We start from the raw sequence: 21,980 nt of genomic DNA on the forward strand, positions 1-21,980 counted from the left end.
ATGAGCTCAGGCTTCGCAATCAGAGGACCTTGTAATCAGGGGGGAAAAACAACCGCCACCAAAATTAGAACTCTCCTGAGTGCAATGGAATGGAATGAGGCACAGTACAGGGCTTTTACGGCCCTGGCCCCTGCCTGGTGGAATGTTCTCCCTCCAGCTGTCCGGGCCCTGCGGGACCTCAATGAGTTCCGCAGGGCCTGAAAGACTGAGCTTTTCCACCGGGCCTTTGGGGAGACCAGCCGCTGATGTGGGTGCCCGAAACAAACATGCTGAGAAACACTCTAGACCAGTGATGGCGAACCTTTTCGAGACCGAGTGCCCAAATTGCAACCCAAAACCCACTTATTTATCGCAAAGTGCCAACACGGCAATTTAACCTGAATACTGAGGTTTTAGTTTAGGAAAAACGGTTGGTTCTGAGGTGTGCGTTACTCAGGAGTAAGCTTGGTGGTAGTCAGTGGCTTTGCTTTGAAGCAACGATGCAGCTCTTCCAAAGAGTGAATCACAACCCTAGGAGGGTTTAAGCAAGCCCCATTGCCAGCAACCGAGCTTACTCCCAGGTAAAGGATCGAGCTTTAGTTCTTCCCATGAAAATCAGTGAGGTTTAACAGGGTTACCTACACTGATTCCCAAAACTAGGTGTTAGGTTTAATGCTAATAATCGAGCCCAGCGGACCAGGCCAGCCTAGATGTGAGTGGGGGGGGGGGGGCGACTCTGTTTGAGAGTGCCCACAGAAAGGGCTCTGAGTGCCACCTCTGGCACCCGTGCCACAGGTTCGCCATCACTGCTCTAGACCCATTGTCCCTCTCTTAAGAGGAGGTTTTAATAGTCGGATGCCATCTATTTTTAAACTTAAATAAGGTTTGATATTTGAATGCTGCATTTTAAGTCTTAATTTATTTTTATCTTGTTTTATTGTCTGTTTGTTAGTGTTGTACACCACCCTGAGCCCTCCGGGGGAGGGCGGTATAGAAATGCAATAATAAATAAAATAAAATAAATAAGAATCGTCCATATCTGGCTCTAGCAGTTCTGTGGCTGCTCCCTGTCAAACAGAGATGGAAACTGGGATGGATTCCAGGGTGTTCTGCATTGTAACAAAGCTCCAGCACACCAGGAGCTAATCACAGCTGCTTGTGATTGGCTGGTAGCTAAACAGCCAGTTTATTTATTTATTTATTTATTCATTCATTCATTCGATTTGGTAAACCGCCCTACCCCTGAAGGGCTCAGGGCGCTGTACAAACATGACAAACAATACAATGTAATTAAAAAGAACACAATCGAATCATCCCAATTAAAACAATAAATACAATACAATAAAAACAGTAGCAGTAATAACCCATCCATAATTAACTAAATAGATGACGTCCGGTATTATACCCCGGGAGGGGACCGGCTGATGTTCAAATAAGCAGATGGTACATATGGCAACAGAGAGGGGCTGTGAGAACTTAGAGGGAGTTCTGCACCAGGGGAAGTTAAGGAACGGCTGCATTAGGGAATTGCTCCGTTCTCTTGGTGCAAAGCTTCCTTTTTGTGAAGGGACAAGTTCAGGCAGACAAGACTGGTCTGTTCTGAGTTCCCTATAATACAACAGTGGTACGCCAAAGCACACTGCTTTTATCTCTGAGGGAAATCTACTAAGGAAGAATAAGCAGGGAAGGCTCATTAAGGACTGTGGCTCTTCACAGAGAAGGGAGTGGATTTTATTCTGTAGGGACACAGAAGAGAGAAAATCCTATTCATAAACCTTAGTGGGTTCAGATTGTTCTAGGCAGAGTACAGAAATCCAGGTAAAAACATCTGTTTCTTGAGAATAAAGTTGATCTTTCAGAAAAGAGAACAGAGAACTACCCTGTTTCCCTGAATATAAGACATCCCCAGAAAATAAGACGTAGTAGAGGTTTTGCTGAAGTGCGAAATATAAGGCATCCCCTGAAAGTAAGACGTAGCAAAGTTTTTGTTTGGAAGCATGCCCGACGAACAGAACACAGAAAAATACGACATCCCCTGAAAATAAGACATGGCGCATCTTTGGGAGCAAAAATTAATCTAAGACACTGTCTTATTTTCGGGGAAACACGGTATATTAGCAACTGAAAAGCTTTTAAAACAGCTGACTGGTTTGTGTAATTTTAAAGAGATAAGAAATAGCTGAACAAACTGAATCTGTGGAATAAGTCATAAAATCTTGTATAGATTGCCTTCAATACCAACTTATCTGCTTTACTTTTGCTATTTTTGCTATGACAAATATGTTTCTTGTTTTTAATGAAATCTTATTCTAATCCATCTTTTTTTAACTTCTAAAAAGTCTCTTGTGCCTGTTTGTTTTTTGACTAAGAAAAGAGGTTTTATTTTAAACTAGCAACACTTTCTGACAAACTAGAAAATGGCTGGAATCTGAGCTAAAGAAGCCCATTTATATTTATTTTTATTAAAGAGTGGGGAAACCGTGAAATTAAAACCAAATACATCCTTCACATGCTACACTTTTCCACAGAAGCTAACAGGAAGGGCTGCTCAGAGTCTAAAGAGTCAGGCAGATGAAATTTTGGAGGGAAAATCTCCGCAGGGCACTGGTGGGCAGAGGGTATGTTGCAGAAATGCAGCTGGAAACTCAGTCATTTGAAAAGAGGCCAGAGAGTTTCCTCCACAGCCATCCCTCAGTCCAGGTAAGGCAAGACTGCAGAGAAGCCCCTGCTCAGACTACCCGACCTTCTCTTGACTGAGAGTTCCTCTGGCACCCTTTCTGATGACTTCTGAGGTGATCCAACCCAAGACTGCCAGGCAGGGGCTCCTTCTCACCTAGATAACCCATCCAAAAGGCATCCCAAATCGCAGGAAGGATCATGGAAGTAGCAGAGATCTGCTATTGAGACCAGCCCAGGAGAAAAGGATCCTCACCTAGAGAAGACACATTCCAAAAGTTCTCCAGCATGACTTCCTTGTACAGCGCCCGTTGGGTGGGCTGCAGCAGGGCCCGTTCCTCCTTGGTGAAAAGCACAGCTACCTCTTCAAAGGACACCCCATCCTGCAAGGAGGTGGAAGCAACATTTCTTTACATCAGTGCAGTGGCGAAGCTACCAGGGGACAGGGTGTGTGTGCACGATGCACCGGGCGCACGCCTGCAGGGGGCGCAAAAATCGAAAACACATTTTAAAACATTTTTGTGTGTTTTCACTTTGTCGGCTGGCAGGGGGTGCAGTTTTTAAGCTAGCGGCACCAGGCTACCCTCAGGCGACACTCCTGATGATACCAGCCAGGTTTGGTGACGTTTGGCTCAGGGTGTCCAAAGTTATGCATCCCCAAAGGGTGCCCCAACCCACCCCTCTTGGGGGGCATCCTGGAGCCAGAAGGGCTGTCTTCACTGAAAGGGGGCTAGCTGCCTTGTGAGGAAGAGGCCACAGATGTCCACAACTGACACAGGACATTCATGGTCTAGTGTTGTTTCATAGTTCCTGCTTGGCCTTCTCCGCTCCTAGACAAGAGAACGGGGCGTGTGTGTGTCTGTGTCTCTCCATGGGCAGTCTTGAAATCTAGCAGCACCAGAACCAAGGGCAAGGAGCCCGATTCTGCGAGGCCTGGAACAGAAGGAACCACCCCTGCCCTCTCGTGCATGCTTGACCAGTACTCCCCGACCCCTTACCTGAGCTGGCTGCATGGTGGCTCTCTTCCTTTCGCCAAGCGCAGGAGATGGCGGAAAAGGCATCGTGTCTTTTCACTGTTGCCTGGGAGGGTGAGAAATAAAAGGGGTGGGGAATTCCTTTTTTGCACTACAAACACGTTTCCTGTGCCAGTTCCCTGAATGGCCCTCTCTCCATCATGGCTTCGGGACACAACTGAAGAGACTACGTTTGATCGAGGAAGACTCCGGAGTGTTTGATCCATCACTGAGCCGCTGTATTGGGGGGTGGTCCCACACTCATTCATTCATCCTCGAATCATTTCCTTCCAACCTCTGCAAATCCATTGTGGGGCAAAGAGTTCCCGACCCTGCCTGAAGCCAATCCACACCCTCCCCCCACTGAGGGAAGCCAAGACTCCCTAGCCTGCCCCACACATTTAGAGGGCTATGCTGGTTTGGGGCAGGCAGCATCCAGAGGGGATGGGACAGACTGCTTGACGTAAAGTTGCAGGTGACAAATGCCGGCTAGGAGTGACTATATCCCTGCACATAGAAAACTAGCTATCTAAGGAAATAGTTCCCGCCTGGACTGGCCATGATGCATTTCTGTGCCAGGGAAATTTTAACACAGGGAAAAATGCATTCCATCTGCGGTCCCAGGTGAAGCTCCCTTGAATCCACATATGGAAAAAGGTAGGTAGAAAGGCCTTTTACTTCTGGGAGAATGGAGAATAGGCCTAACATTGTATTTGATATTAAAGAATAAGGGATTTATATAACCAGAGATTCAAGAGGGTTTTCTCTCTATGCCAACTGGTCTTGCAGGCAAGAAAAGATCCTATCGCTAAGAAAGATCAGGTCACTAAGGGCTAAAGACGTGACAAAAGGACCTGTTTGGCAAAACTAGCTATATAAGATGGCCTATGTCAATAAACACAGGAATGAAGAGACCAAAGGTTAGAACACAGAGGAATCTGATCAGATAATTGAAAATGTGTTTTTCTATATAGTTTAATGAACACTGAAATGATAATGAGATAGATCTATATAACATGTATTCTATTAGAATCACACATTAGAACTGTAAAAATCATTTTTAACCTTTAAAAATGATCTCTGGAATGTTTGTGAAATCTTTCACCTGTGAGAGGGAGCTTTCTGATTCTAACCCACCCTCAGGAATGTTGGAAACTGGTTATCTGGACTGAAAACCAGAAAGACAGAATTCAGTTTGGGGTGCTGTGTGGTTTCCGGGCTGTATGGCCCATGTTCTAGGAGCATTCCCTCCTGACGTTTCAGTTTATTGCCCTGCCTGTGGGAGGGACAAACACAGAAGCCGAAGAGCAAAGGAAAATTCCAGCTTTTGTGTAAGGAAGGGGCAGACTAGCCAGTTTGATTTTAATGCTAAGGAAGCAAGCATGTGAGGGAGAAATATGATTATACGGGGTTATGTATATGAGCATAGTCTCCTGCTGACACCACCCAGGTTTGGTAAAGGTTGGCTCAGGAGGTCCAAAGTTATGGACCCCAAAGGGGGTGCCCCCATCCCCGATTGTTTCCAATGGGAGCTAATAGTAGATGGGGCTACCCTTTTGAGGGTTCATAACTTTGGACCCCCTTGTACCAAACTTCACTAAATCTGGGTGGTATCATCAGGATAATCTCTTGCTGATACCAGTCAGGTTTGGTGATGTTTGGTTCAGGAGGTCCAAAGTTATGGACCCCCAAAGGGGGTGCCCCAATCCCCGATTGTTCCCAATGGGAGCTAATTGTAGATGGGGCTACCCTTTTGAGGGTCCATAACTTTGGACCCCCTGAACCAAACTTCACCAAACCTGGGTGGTATCATCAGGAGGGTCTCCTAAAGATACTCTGAAATATTGGTACTGATAACATAAACATTCCTCCCTTGACAGAAACATTTAACCTACTGATGCCTTAATGTAATTTGATTGGTATCTATTTTTATTTTTGAAATTTACCGGTAGCTGCTGCATTTCCCACCCTCGACTTATACACAAGTCAATAAGTTTTCCCAGGTTTTTGTGGTAAAATTAGGTACCTCGACTTATATGCGGGTCGACTTATGCACCAGTATATACGGTATTATTTCCTTACCAATCTTTATAAACATAACTGTGCAGGGCCAGATATGGGGTCTGGCCTGACACTACCATCAGATCCAGCCACAGATGCAGGCGAAACGTCAGGAGAAAATGCTGCTAGAACATGGCCATACAGCCTGGAAACCACACAACACCCCAGTGATTCTGGCTGTGAAAGCCTTCGATAATACAAAGGCCCGGATGTTTCCCCCGTCTGCTCCACCATGTTAGTCTCCGTGAGAACTCCCTCGTAGACATGTGGACCAGATCTCAGATTTATGCACATGCCTGAGGTGGACGGTGTGTCTTCCCAGATGACCTCAAAGACCCAGCAACTGCATTTAATACTCTGCAAGGCCTTGAAGGAAGAGCCCCTCCCCATGAATACGCAGCAGAGGAGAGAAAAAGAGCCCTCAAACAACAGAAAAGTGACAAGAACGAAGTAGAATGAGAACAAAACGGGGGGGGGGGAGCAGGGGGAAAGAGTGGTGTGGTCTCCCCTTGTGGTTGTTTTGCAGACACAATCCAGAGGCAACTGGAGCTTCCACAGGGGAGTTTTCCCCACGTTTTTGTGATCCAGAGTTCCCACCAAGGCTACTTTAAGCTTGGTTTATAAAACCAGCAACTGAATATTGTATAAACTGACAAGCACATAGCTACAATGATGTAACAGCTGCCAGCTTTTTGTTTTAAGGAGGAATGCCCCCGACCCCCCCCCCCCAAACACTTTCCTGGAGCAGAGGAAGGAAAAATGGCAGCTGTCTTGGGGGGGGGGGGGGGTGATAAAATGGCAACCTCCTGAAGCGGCCCAGTTGCAGATTCCAAGTTTGCAGGAAAACAAGATTTCAGAGAAGGTGCCCTGATGCCCCACAACCATGTGGGGAAAAACCCAAGAAGCCCCTTCCCCAACGCATCCCCCCTTGGACGAACCACCTGCCTTGGCAGCAGGGTGGACGTGCGTGTGTGCGTTGCAGTTTCAGTTGCAGATTCCAGTTGAAGAGGCCCAGTTGCAGATTCCAACTCTGCAGGAAAACAAGAGATCAGAGAAGGTGCCCTGATGCCCCACAACCATGTGGGGAAAAACCCAAGAAGCCCCTTCCCCAACGCATCCCCCCTTGGACGAACCACCTGCCTTGGCAGCAGGGTGGACGTGCGTGTGTGCGTGCAGTTTCAGTTGCAGATTCCAGTTGAAGAGGCCCAGTTGCAGATTCCAACTCTGCAGGAAAACAAGAGATCAGAGAAGGTGCCCTGATGCCCCACAACCATGTGGAAAAGTGGAGAAAAAACCAAGAAGCTCCTTCTCCAAAGCATCACCTCTGGGGCAAACTACCTGCCCCTGGTCTCTGCTTTGGTTCCCCACAGACAAAATCTCACCGCGGGGGTGGGGGTGGGTCTGTGGGCACGTCTGCTGGGATGTCGGCTTGCCCTCTGGCACCTGGCGTGGATCTTGGGGGGACCCCCCCCCCCCTCGCTGGTTTCCCTTCCTGCTCTCGATGCCAGAACCGCTTCCTCGCCCGCCAGCCCAGCAGCGCCTGCCTTACCTGGGGGGCGACCTTGAAGTGCTGCCTGGCCCGTCGCTGATTCCCCCTCCCCCACATCTGGGATTCCGGGGGGGGGAGCCAGAAACGCCCCCTTGCCGGAGGAGGAGGAGGAGGGGGTCCCCTTATTTCCGGGTCCAGCGCCCCACAGCCCGACTTCCCCACTTAATCCTCCACCCCACTCGGTCCCACCTCCCGGGGGCCTTTGGTCAGCCCCCCCCCCCACCTCTGCCCCGCCCCACCCAAAGGTTCCCCCCGGGCGCCCCTCCCTCCTTCCGAAAAGCGCCTCTGGGACCCCCGACCCCTCCACCCTCCTCGAGCCTCCCCCGGGCGCCGAGTTCGGATCCTGCCCCCCGAAACCTCCGCGGGGACCTCGTGGCTCCTCTGCACGAAGGGAACCGCCCCCCACCTCTGGCATTGCAGCTTCCCTCACCCGCATTCAGCCCCTTGCAGATCGCCGGCGTCCCGGAAGACCAAAGGCTGCTTCCGGGAGGGGCAGAGAGTGGCTCCCCCTCCATCCGGCGCCCCTCTCTCCGTGGCCTCTCTAGGACCTTGTCTCTCTCTCCCTTTAACCCTCAGAGGGCCGCTGCGGGGGGGGCTGCGGGTGGGCAGCAGTTGGGTCCACGGCTGGTGGCACCTGCACCATAGCTTCATGTGCTCTGCGTGTGTGTTGTGTTTTCCCCGCTCTCCCACATATATATATATACTCAAAATGGAAAAATAATATATGTACATAGAATATTAAATCCCACCCCCAATTCCAGAGGTTTGGGGCAGATGAGCGAACCATTGTTGCACCTAAAATTGCTGTAGCGTTTCATGGGTACCAATGAAATACCCCGCCTGAAATGAGGTGATTGCAAACAGAATAACCTCCCAGCTAAACAGATTACTGGAAGTTTAATCAAAAGGACTGGAAGGTTTCTCCTCCAATCGTCTGCTATTTATCCTGCCTAGTTCTTGGAGATGACTTTATTTCTCCATTTTCAAGTTCTTTTTTCTCGCTTGCATGCAGAGCAAAGGCATCAGTTATTCACTTCCTTCTCGTGCCTCTGTGCTGGGCTATTGTAGGATACTGGGGCAGATGGGAGCAGGCCTCAGGCCAGCTGGCAACTTCATGGTTTATGTATGTAGCTATTCCAATATTCATGCCCTACCTGTCCTCCTGGCTCAAGGCGGCTTACAGCGGTCAATAAAACTACCAGTTAAAACCAAACCAAAAGAACAAACCCCAAACTCCCCCACCTACACGGAGCCTGCTGTTCATCGCCCACCAAAAGCCCGGGCAAACAAATCTTGCAGCATCTTCTGAACATCTGCAACAACAAAGGTTCACTCCTCATCACTTTAGGCAGCTCCTTCTGTGGTGGGGAAACTTTTCAATTCATTGGAGAGTTCATTCCAAACACGCAAGTTGTATGCTTCCTTTACAGTCACTTCAACACTACGATGAATCTTGTATCAGTACATTCATGTAATAAAGCAACATACGGCTTGTTGCCGGGGTCTCCGGGATCAATGGAATCTCTCCATTGATTGTGGAGACCCAGTCACTAGAAAGGAAACATACAACCTACAGGTTTGAAGTGAAGTCTGAAATGAATTGAAACCTTTTCATAGATATACTTTACTGTAATTGGAAAATACTGCAAATAGACTTGCACTTTTAGTGGGAATATTGTTTTGTATATGGATTAATTTGATATATTGCACAATACACTTGCCATTGCAGTACTTTTATGCAGCAATTTTTGGTATTTTGAATCTGCAGAGGAAGCCAGTCCTCTCCTGTATGTGAGCCCAGGAAGGTCATGAAGGGCTTGAATGGGAAGAACCAGTGTCTTGAATTGGACCCTGACACCCTGTGAGAACAAATGGGCTGCAGCATTGTGTACCAGCTACAGTTTCCAGACAGTCTCCAAGGGCAGCCCCAGGTAGAGCATGTTACATTAATCTAGCCTGGAGGTTCTTGAAGCAGGGATTGTTGGGACCAGATCAGGCACCTGCAGATTAGGAGCCAGCTTCTTAACTACCGGTAGTGAGGAAAGAGCATTTGTTGCCATCATGGCCATCTGTTTATCCAACAGCAGCTCTGGATCCAGCAAGACTCCCAGGCTCTTAAGCATCGTTTACTGAAAGGTGAACCCCCCATTTAAAGCAATTCACTGAAGGCCACTGTTTGAGTGTTCGGTGCGATCAAGTCTCTTCCGACTGAAGGTGAACCCTATGAATGAATTCCCTCTGGTTTTGGGACCAGTGCTCTTTAACCTATTCATAAATGACCTGGAAGTAGGGGTGGGTAGCGTGGTGGCCAAGTTTGCAGATGATACCAAATTATGTAGGGTGGTGAAAACCACAAATGATTGCGAAGAGCTCCAAGCGGACCTTGATAAATTAGGTGAGTGGGCTAGGAAATGGCAAATGCAGTTCAATGTAGCAAAATGCAAAGTGATGCACATAGGGGCAAAAAATCCAAACTTCACATACAAGCTACAAGGGTCAGTGCTATCAGTCACAGACCAGGAAAGGGATTTGGGCATCTTAGTTGATAGTTCCATGGGAATGTCAACTCAATGCATGGCAGCTGTGAAAAAGGCAAACTCTATGCTGGGGATAATTAGGAAAGGAATTGAGAATAAAACTGCAAAGATTGTCATGCCCTTATATAAAGCCGTGGTGCGACCGCACTTGGAGTACTGTGTCCAATTCTGGTCGCCGCATCTCAAAAAGGATATTGAGGAGATAGAAAAAGTGCAGAGAAGGGCAACAAGGATGATTGAGGGACTGGAGCACCTTCCTTGTGAGGAGAGGCTGCAGCGTTTGGGACTCTTTAGTTTGGAGAGGAGACGGCTGAGGGGGGATATGATTGAAGTCTATACAATTATGCATGGGGTAGAAAATGTTGACAGAGAGAATTTTTTCTCTCTTTCTCACAATACTAGAACTAGGGGGCTTTCATTGAAAATGCTGGGGGGAAGAATTAGGACTAATAAAAGGAAACACTTCTTCACGCAATGTGTGATTGGTGTTTGGAATATGCTGCCACAGGAGGTGGTGATGGCCACTAACCTGGATAGCTTTAAAAGGGGCTTGGACAGATTTATGGAGGAGAAGTCGATCTCTGGCTACCAATCTTGATCCTCTTTGATCTGAGATTGCAAATGCCTTAACAGACCAGGTGCTCGGGAGCAACAGCCGCAGAAGGCCATTGCTTTCACCTCCTGCAGGTGAGCTCCCAAAGGCACCTGGTGGGCCACTGCGAGTAGCAGAGAGCTGGACTAGATGGACTCTGGTCTGATCCAGCTGGCTTGTTCTTATGTTCTTATGTTCTATGTTCCCTCTGAGATGCCTCAACAGCCTTGCTCAGGTCTTGCAATCTGAGGGTCAATCAGTCTCATGGGGTGGGGGGTGGGGTGTCTGCCATTAGTGACCCTTGGGGGAGCAAACACATGAGACTGTGGGAATGTCCCACGAAGGTGCCGTTCCCTGATCCGCTAAGTTCAGGTGTGTCTCTGACACCTGGCAGCAGCTCAGGTGGAGAAAGATCTTTTATATCAGCTCCTACCTGGTCTTTTTAACTTGAACTTGGGATCTTTTGTATACAAACGCATGAGGATCAAATTAAAGTTTTGTTGGCAGATGTCTTTCCATTCATTACTTATACCTCCATTTTTTTAATTCGTTATTTTTTTAATTAAAAGTATTTATACCTTGCCTTTCTATAGCCATATTCAAGGTGGCTTACAAAATGCAATCCAATACAACAAGAATAAAACCAAGAACAATCAAACTGAATACAATAACATTCAGCAAAATATCAAACCGTTTAAAAGTCACTAAAATACTCCCATAAAACCTAAAATGAACTTGGTAAAATTGGGATGTTAAAAACTATTCGAAATTAAAACATTAACACGGGGGGGGGGGGGGGGGTCATGATAACACTCTTGATGCACCTACTAGCCCACCTGTTTAATTATTTTAACAATGTCTGATTTCTCCCTATTGGTTACAGATATTTTATTGCATGTTTAATGCTGCAGTTTTGCACATGCTGCCATGGACTATAGCCTCAGAAATAAGAGCTATTCACAAATAGATGCTCTGCTAATCCCCCCGGTCCAGGAGGCCGGAACCTGCAGGTCCATCCCACCAATAGCAGCACTTTTCCTCTGCATCGTGGACAAGAGGACAAAGCTGATTAGAATCTGAAAACGAATTTAGATTTATATCCCACTTTTCTCAGCCAGGAAGAGTCTCACAGCAGCTGACAAACTCCTTCCCTTCCTTTCCCCACCACAGACACCTTGTGGGGTAGCTGGGGTTGAGAGAGTTCTGAGAGAACTGTGTATGGCCCAGGGTAGACTGTGACTGCCCGAGTTCAGCCAGTAGGAGTGGGGAAACAAACCCAGTTCACCAGGAGAGTCTGCTGCTCATAGGAGGAGTGGGGAGTCAAACCCAGTTCTCCAGATTACGGTTTTCTGTTCTTCCCCACTATACTGATTTCAGCAGATGAATCTGTGGGAACGAGGGTTGCCAACTCTGAGGTGGAAAATTCCTGGAGATTCAGGCACGGCACCGGAGATCAGCAGGGTTTGGGGAGGGGAGAAACCTCCGTGAGATAGAATGCCTTGCCATTGAGCCAGTGTGGTCTCTAATCTGGAGAACTGGGTTTGACTCTCCACTCCTCCACATGAAGCCTGCTGGGTGACCTTGACCTAGTCACAACTCTCTCAGTCCAACCACCTCACAAGGTGCCTGTTGTGGGAAGAGGAACGGAAGGAGTTTGCAAGCCACTTTGAGACTCCTTATCGTTGAGAAAAGCGGGGTACAAATCCAAGCTTTTCAGGGAAACTCATATCTGCCATCTGGAGTTCAGCTGTAATTCTGGGAGATCTTCCACTCCCTAAGTCAGGTGGTCCCTGCATGTATTACAGAGGGTATCATATTAGGAGACAGGCTCCCTCCTGGGGGGGGGGGGGGCATGAAAGAAGAGGGAATCCCTCATCAGAGGCAGGAGTTGATGAGGGTGATATGATAGACAAGCGATGGAACCTTGAACTGAAAGACAGCCATAGCAATAATATCTGCCTGCGAGGAGCATCTCTGAGTGCACGCTGAGCACCCTTTCCACACCATGCTGTCCACCCCCACAGCTACAATTAAGAGGCTGGTCTGGCCTCCAGGGCAGCTGGCAAGGTTTGTGATCCATCCCTGGACCTCTCTAGTTAGTAGTAAGCATTCCCTCCCTTCCCAGGGCATACTTTTGGGTCTGTTGTGTAAACAGAGGTTTGTAAATGCAGAATGCACAGAATAACAATCTAATAGCAGCACCAACACGGATGCCAATGCTCTGGATCTTCCAATCTTCCTACACCTCTGGAAGGGCACCTCCAAGACTTTGATTTGTGTCGCTTCCTCCCGCAGAGATCATTGTTCAATCATCTTCCCAGAGATCTGCTTTCAACCAAGCAGGAGTCTTTGTCATGCTTTACTTCAATTCCAAATGGTTAATGCTCGCTGGAGGATTTGGAGTTGTATTTTCCAGTAGGTGTCACAAAGAATTACCTCCTCCACTCAGGGCCAATCATCAGCCACTTAATAGTGTTCTCATCTGCTTTGAAGGATCTTGTGGCCCATGGATTTGTCATTTTGGAGTGACAAAAGGATCTGGCTCACAACAGGATGGAATTAATCAGGGAGGCCCTGCTCTGTGAGCTCCATTGAAATGTGGGGGCAATGCATAAAAGCTTTCCATACCTTCCTTAATCCACACTATGGGTTGGATCTCAAGGAAGTAATGTTACCGCTCTATTCTGCATTGGTCAGACTTCACCTGGAATACTGTGTCCAGTTCTGGGAAGCACAGTGCACGAAAAATATTGGCATGTGTCCAGAGGAGGGGGACCAAAATGGTAAAAGATCTAGAATCCATGCCTTATGAGGAAAGATTTAGGGAGCTGGGTATGGTTAGTCTGGAAATGAGAAGGTAAGGGGGGGGGAGCGACGACATGACAGTCATGTTAAAACATTTGAAGGGATGTCCCTACACACGTTCTTTTATGGGAAGTAAGGTTTGTCTTGTGACAGAAGCCTTTTCTACATTTGAGGCATTGATATGGTTCCTCCCCTGTGTGAATTTCTAATGAGAAGTATAGTGACCACTCTCACTGAAATTTTTTCCACACACCAGGTAATGATATCATTTTTCCCTTCTGTGAATTCTATGATGGAAGGTGAGGAGTGCACTGTGCCTGAAGGTTACTCCACACTCCTGCAATATTTATGGTTTCTGCCTTGGATGAATTATGTGATGGGAAGTAAGGCTTCCACTCTTACTTAAGGCTTTGTATGGTTTCTCCCCGTATGAATTCTCCGATGGGAAGTAAGACTTTCCTTGCCACTGTAGGCCTTTCCACACACGAGGCATTTGTATGGTTTCTCCCCTGTGTGAATTCTCTGATGTGTAGTGAGACTTGTGCTTCGACTGAAGGCTTTTCCACACTCCACGCATTTGTATGGTTTCTCCCCTGTGTGAATTCTCTGATGTCTAGTGAGACATGTGCTTTGACTGAAGGCTTTTCCACACTCCACGCATTTGTATGGTTTCTCCCCTGTGTGAATTCTTCGATGGGAAGTAAGATGTACTCTCCAACTGAAGTGTTTTCTACACTCGAGGCATTTGTATGGTTTCTCCCCTCAGTGAATTCTCCGATGTGAAGCAAGTCTTTTCTTGTCACTGAAGGCCTTTCCACACACGAGGCATTTGTATGGTTTCTCCCCTGTGTGAATTCTCTGATGTCTAGTGAGACCTATGCTTTGACTGAAGTCTTTTCCACACTGGAGGCATTTGTATGGTTTCTCCCCTGTGTGAATTCTTCGATGGGAAGTAAGATGTGCTGTTTGTCTGAAGGCTTTTCCGCACTCCTGGCATTGATATTTCTCCCCTGTGTGAATTCGTTGATGATAAGTAAGATTTGAACTCTGACTGAACTCTGTTCCACACTCCAGGCATTTATAAGGTTTCTCCCCTGTGTGAATTCTGCGATGGGAAGAAAGTTGTGCTCCTTGACTGAACGCTTTTCCACACTCCAGGCATTTGTATGGTTTCTCCCCTGTGTGAATTCTCCGATGTAACGTAAGACTTTTCCTCTCACTGAAGGCCTTTCCACACTCGAGACATTTGTATGGTTTCTCCCCTGTGTGAATTCTCTGATGTGAAGTAAGATTTTTCTTGTCACTGAAGGCCTTTCCACACTCGAGGCATTTGTATGGTTTCTCCCCTGTGTGAATTCTTCGATGGGAAGTAAGAGATGTGATGTGACTAAAAGCTTTTCCACACTCAAGGCATTTGTATGGTTTCTCCCCTGTGTGAATTCTTCGATGGGAAGTAAGATGTATTTTCCGACTGAAGGCTTTTCCACACTCCTGGCATTGATATGATTTCTCCCCTGTATGATTTCTCTGATGGGAAGTAAGATTTCCACGGTACCTGAAGGCTTTTCCACACTCCTGGCATTGATATGGTTTCTCCCCTGTGTGAATTCTTTGATGGGAAGAAAGTTGTGCTCCTTGACTGAACGCTTTTCCACACTCCAGGCATTTATATGGTTTCTCCCTTATGTGAATTTTTTGATGGGAAGTGAGGCTGCCACTGTGCTTGAAGGCTACTCCACGCTCCAGGCATTTATATGGCTTCTGCCCTGTGGAAATTTGATGGGAAATAAGGCTTCCATTGTTGCTGAAGCTTTTCCCACCATCCGAGTATTGACAGTTGGTGTCCACAACGTGAATTTTTTTATGAGAAGTTATCTTTTTTTTCTCCATAAATCTCTTCGCACATTTCAAGGATTCAAATATTTTCATTCTGGTCCGGTCACTGCAATTAACATTTTTATCTGATTTTTCAGAAAGCCTTTTCCCAGTTGCAGCGTCCTCATTCATATTGTACTTTTCATAAATTTTATCAAATAATTCAGTTTTTTGCGAATCCTCATCCTGGAAAGGACCAGAATTACTTCTTCCTTGAATTGGTTGTTTTCTTTCATTCTTTTTCAGGGCACCAAAATATTCAGTGATGTCTTTTCCATCTGAATATGTCACTCCTTTTTCATTCACACCATGCTCTTTCATTTCATTTGCTGGATCGCACGCTACACGTGTGGAAAGAGAAAAGAATTGTGGAATGAACAGTATGAAAAAGAATGTAGGTTGAGTGTTTGACTGAACTAAATTAACTGCTGTACAGGCATGCAACAATTCAAAGGCCAGGTGTCTGCGAACCATGTCCAGAGTCCTGGAGGGCAATCTGGTCCTAGGATCCTTCACTGACTTAAACTGTAAATCAAAACACCAGCCCCAAAATGTAGCCACCGCCCTGTGACTTTGTTGTTAGGCAGTGATGAAGGTCTCTGATTGGTTCATTCCTTCCTTTTCCCAGGTCACTGAGGGATGATTGAAGTGGGGCTCCGCGATAAAGGCAATGGAAATTTTCTCTTTGTGGTGTTTGACTCACAAATGTCCCCCTGACTAGAACATGAATAACCTGCCCTCCTATCCTCAAAACAGCACCCCAGAAGTTGTTTAAGCCACATCCCCTCCACAACATTACAGTACAATGAAGGAACAGGGCTCCCCCCAAGGACTCTAACTGAAAATACAGGGTCTCGGTCACATTCAGACCAATCTTGGAAATAACATCACCATCCCTTCCCTATAACCTCAGAAAGGTCCAGACTGCAGCCTCTCTCAAAGTCCATATATTCCCCCAGAGTCTGTGCTGTATCCTATTAGTTTCAAATGCCCTAATGTGAGTGCTCGTGGGAATTGCTCTGGGTCTTCTCTGTGGGAAAATGCATGCTTTCCATGTGCCAGGATCAGTGTCTGGCATCTCCATCTAAAGGGGTTTCAGGTGCCTGGGTAGCAGCCCTGCCAAAGAGACACTGCCACTCAGGGTGGACAGTGAATGAGCCATCTGACTTGGTACAAGGAAATGGGTTGTTTTCATAGGTTCCAGTTCTACAGCCACCATTTCCACATTCACACCTCATTCAGTCTCTAAGGAAGAGAAGGTCAAACAGTGATGATGATCCTCACAGAAATCCACCCACTGTTAAAAGGAAGCACAGGCAAAGTACAGCCCCAAGGGACGTATAGTAGCTACCTGCCAGCTCCTTCTCTTCATCAAAGATCCCAAGAAACACCTCTTCTTCCTCTTCAAGCTGGGATATGAGCTCAGGCTTCGCAATCAGAGGACCTTGTAATCAGGGGGAAAAAACAACCACCACCAAAATTATAACTCTCCTGAGTGCAAATAAATTCTTCAGTCCCAAGGGAGGTTGACAGCTCATCCAGAAATACACAAGAAGAAAGCATTAGGAGTGGAATGAGAGACAGTACAGAGCCAAGAATCGTCCATCTGGCTCTAGCAGTTCTGTGGCTGCTCCCTGTCAAACGGAGATGGAAACTGGGATGGACTCCAGGGTTTTCTGCATTGTAACAAAGCTCCAGCAACCAGGAGCCAACCACAGCTGCTTGTGATCGGGTGGCACCTAAAAAGCCAGGTTTTAGTCAGTGCTATGAGAACTGAGAGGGAGTTGTGCACCAGGGGGAGCTAAGGAATGGCTGCATTGGGGAATAGCTCCGTTCTCTTGGTGCAAATCTTCCTTTTTGTGAGGGAAAAAGTTCAGACAGACAAGACTGGTCTGTTCTGAGTTCCCTATAATACAACAGTGGTATGCCAAAGCACACTGCTTTGATCTCTGAGGGAAATCTACTAAGGAAGAATAAGCAGGGAAGGCTCATTAAGGACTGTGGCCCTTCACAGAGAAGGGAGTGGATTTTATTCTGTAGGGACACAGAAGAGAGAAAATCCTATTCATACACCTTAGTGGGTTCAGATTGTCCTAGGCAGCATGCAGAAATCCTGCTAAAAACATCTGCTTCTTGAGAATGAAGCTGATCTCTCACAAAAGAGAACAGACAAGGAGAACTATATTAGCAACTGAATAGCTTTTAAAATAGCTGACTGGTTTATGTAATTTGAAAGAGCTAAGAAATAAAACAACTTCTGAATAACTGAATAAACTGAATCTGTGGGATAAGTCACAAAAATCTTGTATATAGTTCCTTCAATACCAACTTCTCTGCTTTATTTTTGTTATTCTTGCTTTGCCAAATATCTTTTTTGTTTTTAAAGAAATCTTATTCTAGTCCATCTTTTCTAACTTCTAAAAAGCCTCATGTGCCTGTTTGTTTTTTTGACTAGGAAAGGAGGTTTTATTTTAAACTAGAAACACTCTCTGACAAACTGGGAAGTGGCTGGAATCTGAGCTTAAAAAGCCCATTTATATTTATTTTGAGTAAAGGGTGGGAAAACAGTTGAAATTGCAACCAAATACACCCTTCACATGCTACACTTTTCCACAGAAGCTACTAGGAAGGGCTGCTCAGAGTCTAAAGAGTCAGGCAGATGAAATTTTGGAGGGGAAAACCTCCGCAGGGCACTGGTGGATAGAGGGTGTGTTGCAGAAATGCAGCTGCAAACTCAGTCATTGGCAAAGAAGCCAGCAGAGTTCCCTCTACAGCCACCTCTCAGTCCAGGTTTGGCAAGATTGGAGAGAAGCCCCTGCGCAGACTACCCCGCCTTCTCTTGACGGAGAGTTCCTCTGGCACCCTTTCTGATGACCTCTCAGGTGGTCCAACACAAGACTGCCAGGCAGGGGCTCCCTCTCACCAAGATAACCCCCCCCAAAAAAGGCATCCCAAATCACAGGAAGGATCATGGAAGTAGCAGAGATCTGCTGTTGAGATCAGCCCAGGAGAAAAGGATCCTCACCCAGAGAAGACACATTCCAAAAGTTCTCCAGCATGACTTCCTTGTACAACGCCCTTTGGGTGGGCTGCAGGAGGGCCCATTCCTCTTTGGTGAAAAGCACGGCCACCTCTTCAAAGGACACCCCACCCTGCAAGGAGGAGGAGGAGGAAACATTTCTTTACATCAGTGGAAAGTAACCTGAGAGTAAAGCTGATCTGATCTGTGGGTGGAAAAGTCAGAAGCAGAGACAGCTGGGTCTGAGGCCTGAATGGACATTTTAATCTCCTCCTGATAGAAGGAACGGTGGATTTGCTTATTTAATTTATAAGCCAAATTGTATGGCTGTAAGTATTTTCCCTTTTCCAAATAGGTTTGTTCATTTTGGGGTTAAATTCCAAAGATACTTCCGGAATTCCGTAGCTCAACCAGGTAACATTAAAACTAAACATGAGAGAGGGAGACCTGCACAATCTTCTGGAGGTTTGATGTGGCTTCTCTCCTCTCCCCCTCCTGCCCTGCTTTCTGATCAGGTCAAGAAATCACTGCCTTTTTTAGCCACTGATGAAGCATCTTTCCTCTGGCCTTGAGCCCAGGAAGACTCCTGCAGATCTGGATGGTCTTGGTAAGGGAGATGAGGCAGAGGCTGGGACGCTGTCCTCTTTGGGTGCTTTTCCCCCAAAGGAACAAGATGTGGGGCATTATTTCGGAGGTGATCACATTTTCCTTCGCAATTTGCTATTTTGCTCTCACCAGATTGCTTCCTGCCAACCGGCACTGCAATTGAGTTGCGGCAGGGAGGAAAAGCCGGAGGCCACTTGAATATTGACCAGAGATCATTCCTGCAGCAATTAATATTATGTATTCCACAGACTTACAGCCCCTGCTTACGGGGTTTATGGAACAAAGAAATACTGTAGGGACGGTAAAAGTATAGCTTAGTATAACTGGATGTTTTTAAGCCAGTCTGTACAAAACTGACAGTGACTTCTAGGACTGTGTGAAGAACACGGAAGGGTGTCTCCGTGAGGCATTAAATCAATGTGTTAATCCCGTTAATCAGGAGGGGCTATCTGTACATTGTAAAAAAAAATCTAAAATACTATTTTCAAAAAGGTTTTGCTCTGGGCACAAAGTCTGAACTGTCAAAGGAGGGAAAACTAAGCAAGTAGCACATTTTAAGTATGTAGAAGTCAGTTCCAGTCAGGAACTGAAGCTGCTAGGATCGATACAAATGCATTTCTGAGACTGTTCCATTCAAAAAGCAGTCAGTACGTCCCTGCACCCATTATCACTTTTAAGGCTAAAATAATCCCTCAGGTTCTGCTTGGGGCAGGCATCTGGATCAGTAAAATTTCTGAGTCTTTGGACAACACACACCTGCAGTTCCGGTGATGGTTGGCAGGAGTACCAAGTTGTGTCGCAGGGACACACTTAGAGTGGAGTTTGTGCAACCCTCATTTGAATCTAGAGCTTTGATTGCCACCTTTAATCTGAGAATGAAGGTCCTTTTTAGAATACCTGATGCCCAAGTGAGCAGATTTGGATCCAGGAATACACAGATCTGTTGCAAAATATCTGGCAATAGTGATCTGTTAAAAATCTCATTAAAATCAGCTTCACTTGTCGACTGTATAAGAACTGTGTGAGACCCCCTCTGCCAGCAACCCCTCGCAGGAGCTTGGCTACTCTTCTGGAATGAACAGGACATGACAGCGGGGTCTGTCCATCAGCTCTTTATTTCTGTCAAGTAGTTAACATCACACCTGCAAGCTTGAACCTCTGCACCACAACAATCAACCCCTCTGGCTCTGCCTTCATTTTATGCCTCTCAGGACGTCCCCTTCCTCCTGGGAGCTCCCTGCTCCAGCTTCCTAGTAGCCATCAGCCTTCCTGGCCTTCCTCCATGATTGCAGCCTGGCTGAGGCTGTGCTCTAAGACTTCTGTGGGCTGCTGATTGCGGCTCGGCTAGGGCTTTGCTGCCCTCACTCTGTTCCCTGGAACTCCTGAGGCTTGCTCCTGAGAGCCCTGTGGGGACTATTGGCACCCCACCCCATACCCCTTTGGGAGCATCATGGAGCCAGAGGGGCTGTCTTCACTGGCAGGGGGCTAGCTGCCTTGTGAGGAAGAGGCCACGCATGTCCACATGGTAACTGACACAGGAAATTCATGGTCCAGGTTTGTTTCATAGTTCCTGCTCCTACTCCTGCCGTGCTAGACAAGGGGGTGGGTCACCATGGGCAGTCTTGAAATCTACAGCACCAGAATGAAGGGCAAGGAGCCTGATCCTCTGAACCCTGGAACGGAAGGAACCATCCGTGCCCTCTCATGCATGCCTGACCAGTACCCCCCACCCCGCCCCCTTACCTGAGTTGGCTGCATGGTGGCTCTCTTCCTTTCGCCAAGCACAGGAGATGGCAGAGAAGGCATCAAGTATGTCTTTTCACTCTTGCCTGGGAGGGTGAGAAATAAAAGGGGTGGGGAGTTCCTTTTTTGCACTACAAACACGTTTCCTGTGCCAGTTCTTTGAATTATCCTCTCTCCATAATGGCTTCGGGACACAACTGAAGGGGCTACGTTTGATCGAGGAAGGCTCCAGAGTGTTTGACCCATCATCTTCCTCCCACTGAGTCACTGTTTTGGGGGGCGGTCCCACATTCATTCATTCATCCTCGAATCATTTCCTTCCAACCTCTGCAAATCCATTCCAGGGCAAAGAGTTCCTGACCCTGCCTGAAGCCAACCCACACCCTCCCCCTGCTGATGGAAGCCAAGACTCCCTAGCCTGCCCCACACATTTAGGCAGCTATGCTGGTTTGGGGCAGGCAGTATCATGAGGGGATGGGACAGACTGCTTGACATAAAGTTGCAGGTGACAAATGCCAGCGAGGAGTGACTATCTCCCCGCACACAGAAAACTAGCCATCCAAGGAAATAGTTCCTGCCTGGACTGGTCATGATGCATTTCTGTGGCAGGGAAATTCTAACTCAGAGAAAAATGCATTCTTCCATCCGCAGTCTCCGGTGAAGCTCCCTTGAATCCACAAATGGAAAAAACAGTAAATAGGCCATTTACTACCATCAGGTTCTCTGAAGATGCCAGCCACAGACGCAGGCGAAACGTCAGGAAAAAATGCTACTAGAACATGGCCATACAGCCTGGAAACCCCACAACACCCCAGTGATACTGGCTGTGAAATTCTTTGACAATACAAAGGCCCTGATGTTTTCCCCGTCCGCTCCACCACGTTACTCTTCGTGAGAACCTCCCTCCTAGACATGTGGACCAGATCTCAGATCTAGGCACTTGCCGGAGGCAGACCTCAAAGATCCAGCAACTGCATTTAATACTCTGCAAGGCCTTGAAGGAAGAGCTCCTCCCCATGAATATGCAGCAGAGGAGAGAAAAAGAGCCCCCAAACAACAGGAAGCTGACAAGAACGGAAGAGAATGAGAACAAAATGGGGGGGGGGGCTGGGGGAGCAGGGGGAAAGACTGGCGTGGTCTCCCCTTGTGGCTTTTTGCAGACCCAATCCAGAGGCAACGGAGCTTCCACACAGGAGTTTTCCCCACATTTTTGTGATCCAGAGTTGGCGCCATTCCCTGCCTATTTACCACCAAGGCTTTTTAAAGCTTTGTCTATAAAACCAGCAACTGGATATTGTTTCTGGGTATAAACTGACAGGCAGACAGTTACAGCGATAAAATAGTTGCCAGCTTTTTAAAAAACAAAACAAAGGAGGAACGCCTCCACCCCCAAAACACTTTTTTGGAGCAGAGGAAGGAAGGAAAAATGGCAGCTGCCTTGGAAGCAGGTGGTGATGGTGGTAAAATGGCCGCCCCCTGAAGCGGCCCAGTTGCAGATTCCAACTCTGCAGGAAAACAAGATATC

The 21,980-nt window shown here is 47.1% G+C and overlaps 2 protein-coding genes across 12 annotated transcripts in view; both read right to left on the minus strand.

Moving 5' to 3' along the window:
- LOC125440422 (zinc finger protein 568-like) overlaps positions 1-7,952 on the minus strand; it is a 27,207-nt gene extending 19,255 nt beyond the window's left edge. The window contains exons 1-5 of one of the 10 annotated variants that reach the window (XM_048510290.1): positions 7,685-7,701; positions 6,870-6,953; positions 3,654-3,735; positions 2,912-3,038; positions 6-28 (exon numbers count right to left, since the gene is read on the minus strand). In XM_048510290.1, the coding sequence (XP_048366247.1) occupies positions 6-28; positions 2,912-3,038; positions 3,654-3,716 (213 nt within the window). In that variant the 5' untranslated portion in view covers positions 3,717-3,735; positions 6,870-6,953; positions 7,685-7,701. The other 9 variants (XM_048510274.1, XM_048510282.1, XM_048510249.1 and 6 more) reach the window with 9 other exon arrangements.
- A 2,967-nt stretch (positions 7,953-10,919) lies between these two features.
- Positions 10,920-21,843, minus strand: LOC125440411 (zinc finger protein 345-like). 2 transcript variants are annotated; one of them, XM_048510240.1, is made up of 5 exons: positions 20,456-21,843; positions 18,113-18,239; positions 16,439-16,531; positions 14,162-15,428; positions 10,920-13,825 (listed from the first exon to the last, which is right to left on the minus strand). In XM_048510240.1, the coding sequence occupies exons 1-5, from the start codon at positions 20,702-20,704 to the stop codon at positions 13,615-13,617; spliced, it is 1,947 nt and encodes a 648-aa protein (XP_048366197.1). In that variant the 5' UTR covers positions 20,705-21,843; the 3' UTR covers positions 10,920-13,614. The 2 variants fall into 2 exon arrangements, with proteins under 2 accessions (XP_048366197.1, XP_048366187.1); XM_048510230.1 differs by having other exon boundaries at positions 10,920-13,957; positions 14,042-15,428.
- Between the last annotated feature and the right edge of the window lie 137 nt (positions 21,844-21,980).

This window comes from Sphaerodactylus townsendi, linkage group LG01 (genome assembly GCF_021028975.2).
Source record: "Sphaerodactylus townsendi isolate TG3544 linkage group LG01, MPM_Stown_v2.3, whole genome shotgun sequence".
In the NCBI taxonomy this organism is placed as follows: domain Eukaryota; kingdom Metazoa; phylum Chordata; class Lepidosauria; order Squamata; family Sphaerodactylidae; genus Sphaerodactylus; species Sphaerodactylus townsendi.

Bases quoted from the DNA above. Each gene is read 5' to 3' on its own strand.
- LOC125440411 (XM_048510230.1), bottom strand. From the start codon at position 20,704: ATGATGGGTCAAACACTCTGGAGCCTTCCTCGATCAAACGTAGCCCCT. The intron at 16,532-18,112 runs GTGAGGATCCTT...CCTGATTACAAG, and splicing joins TTGGAATGTGTCTTCTCTGG to GTCCTCTGATTGCGAAGCCT. The intron at 15,429-16,438 runs GTAGCTACTATA...CCACACGTGTAG, and splicing joins TGAAGAGAAGGAGCTGGCAG to CGTGCGATCCAGCAAATGAA.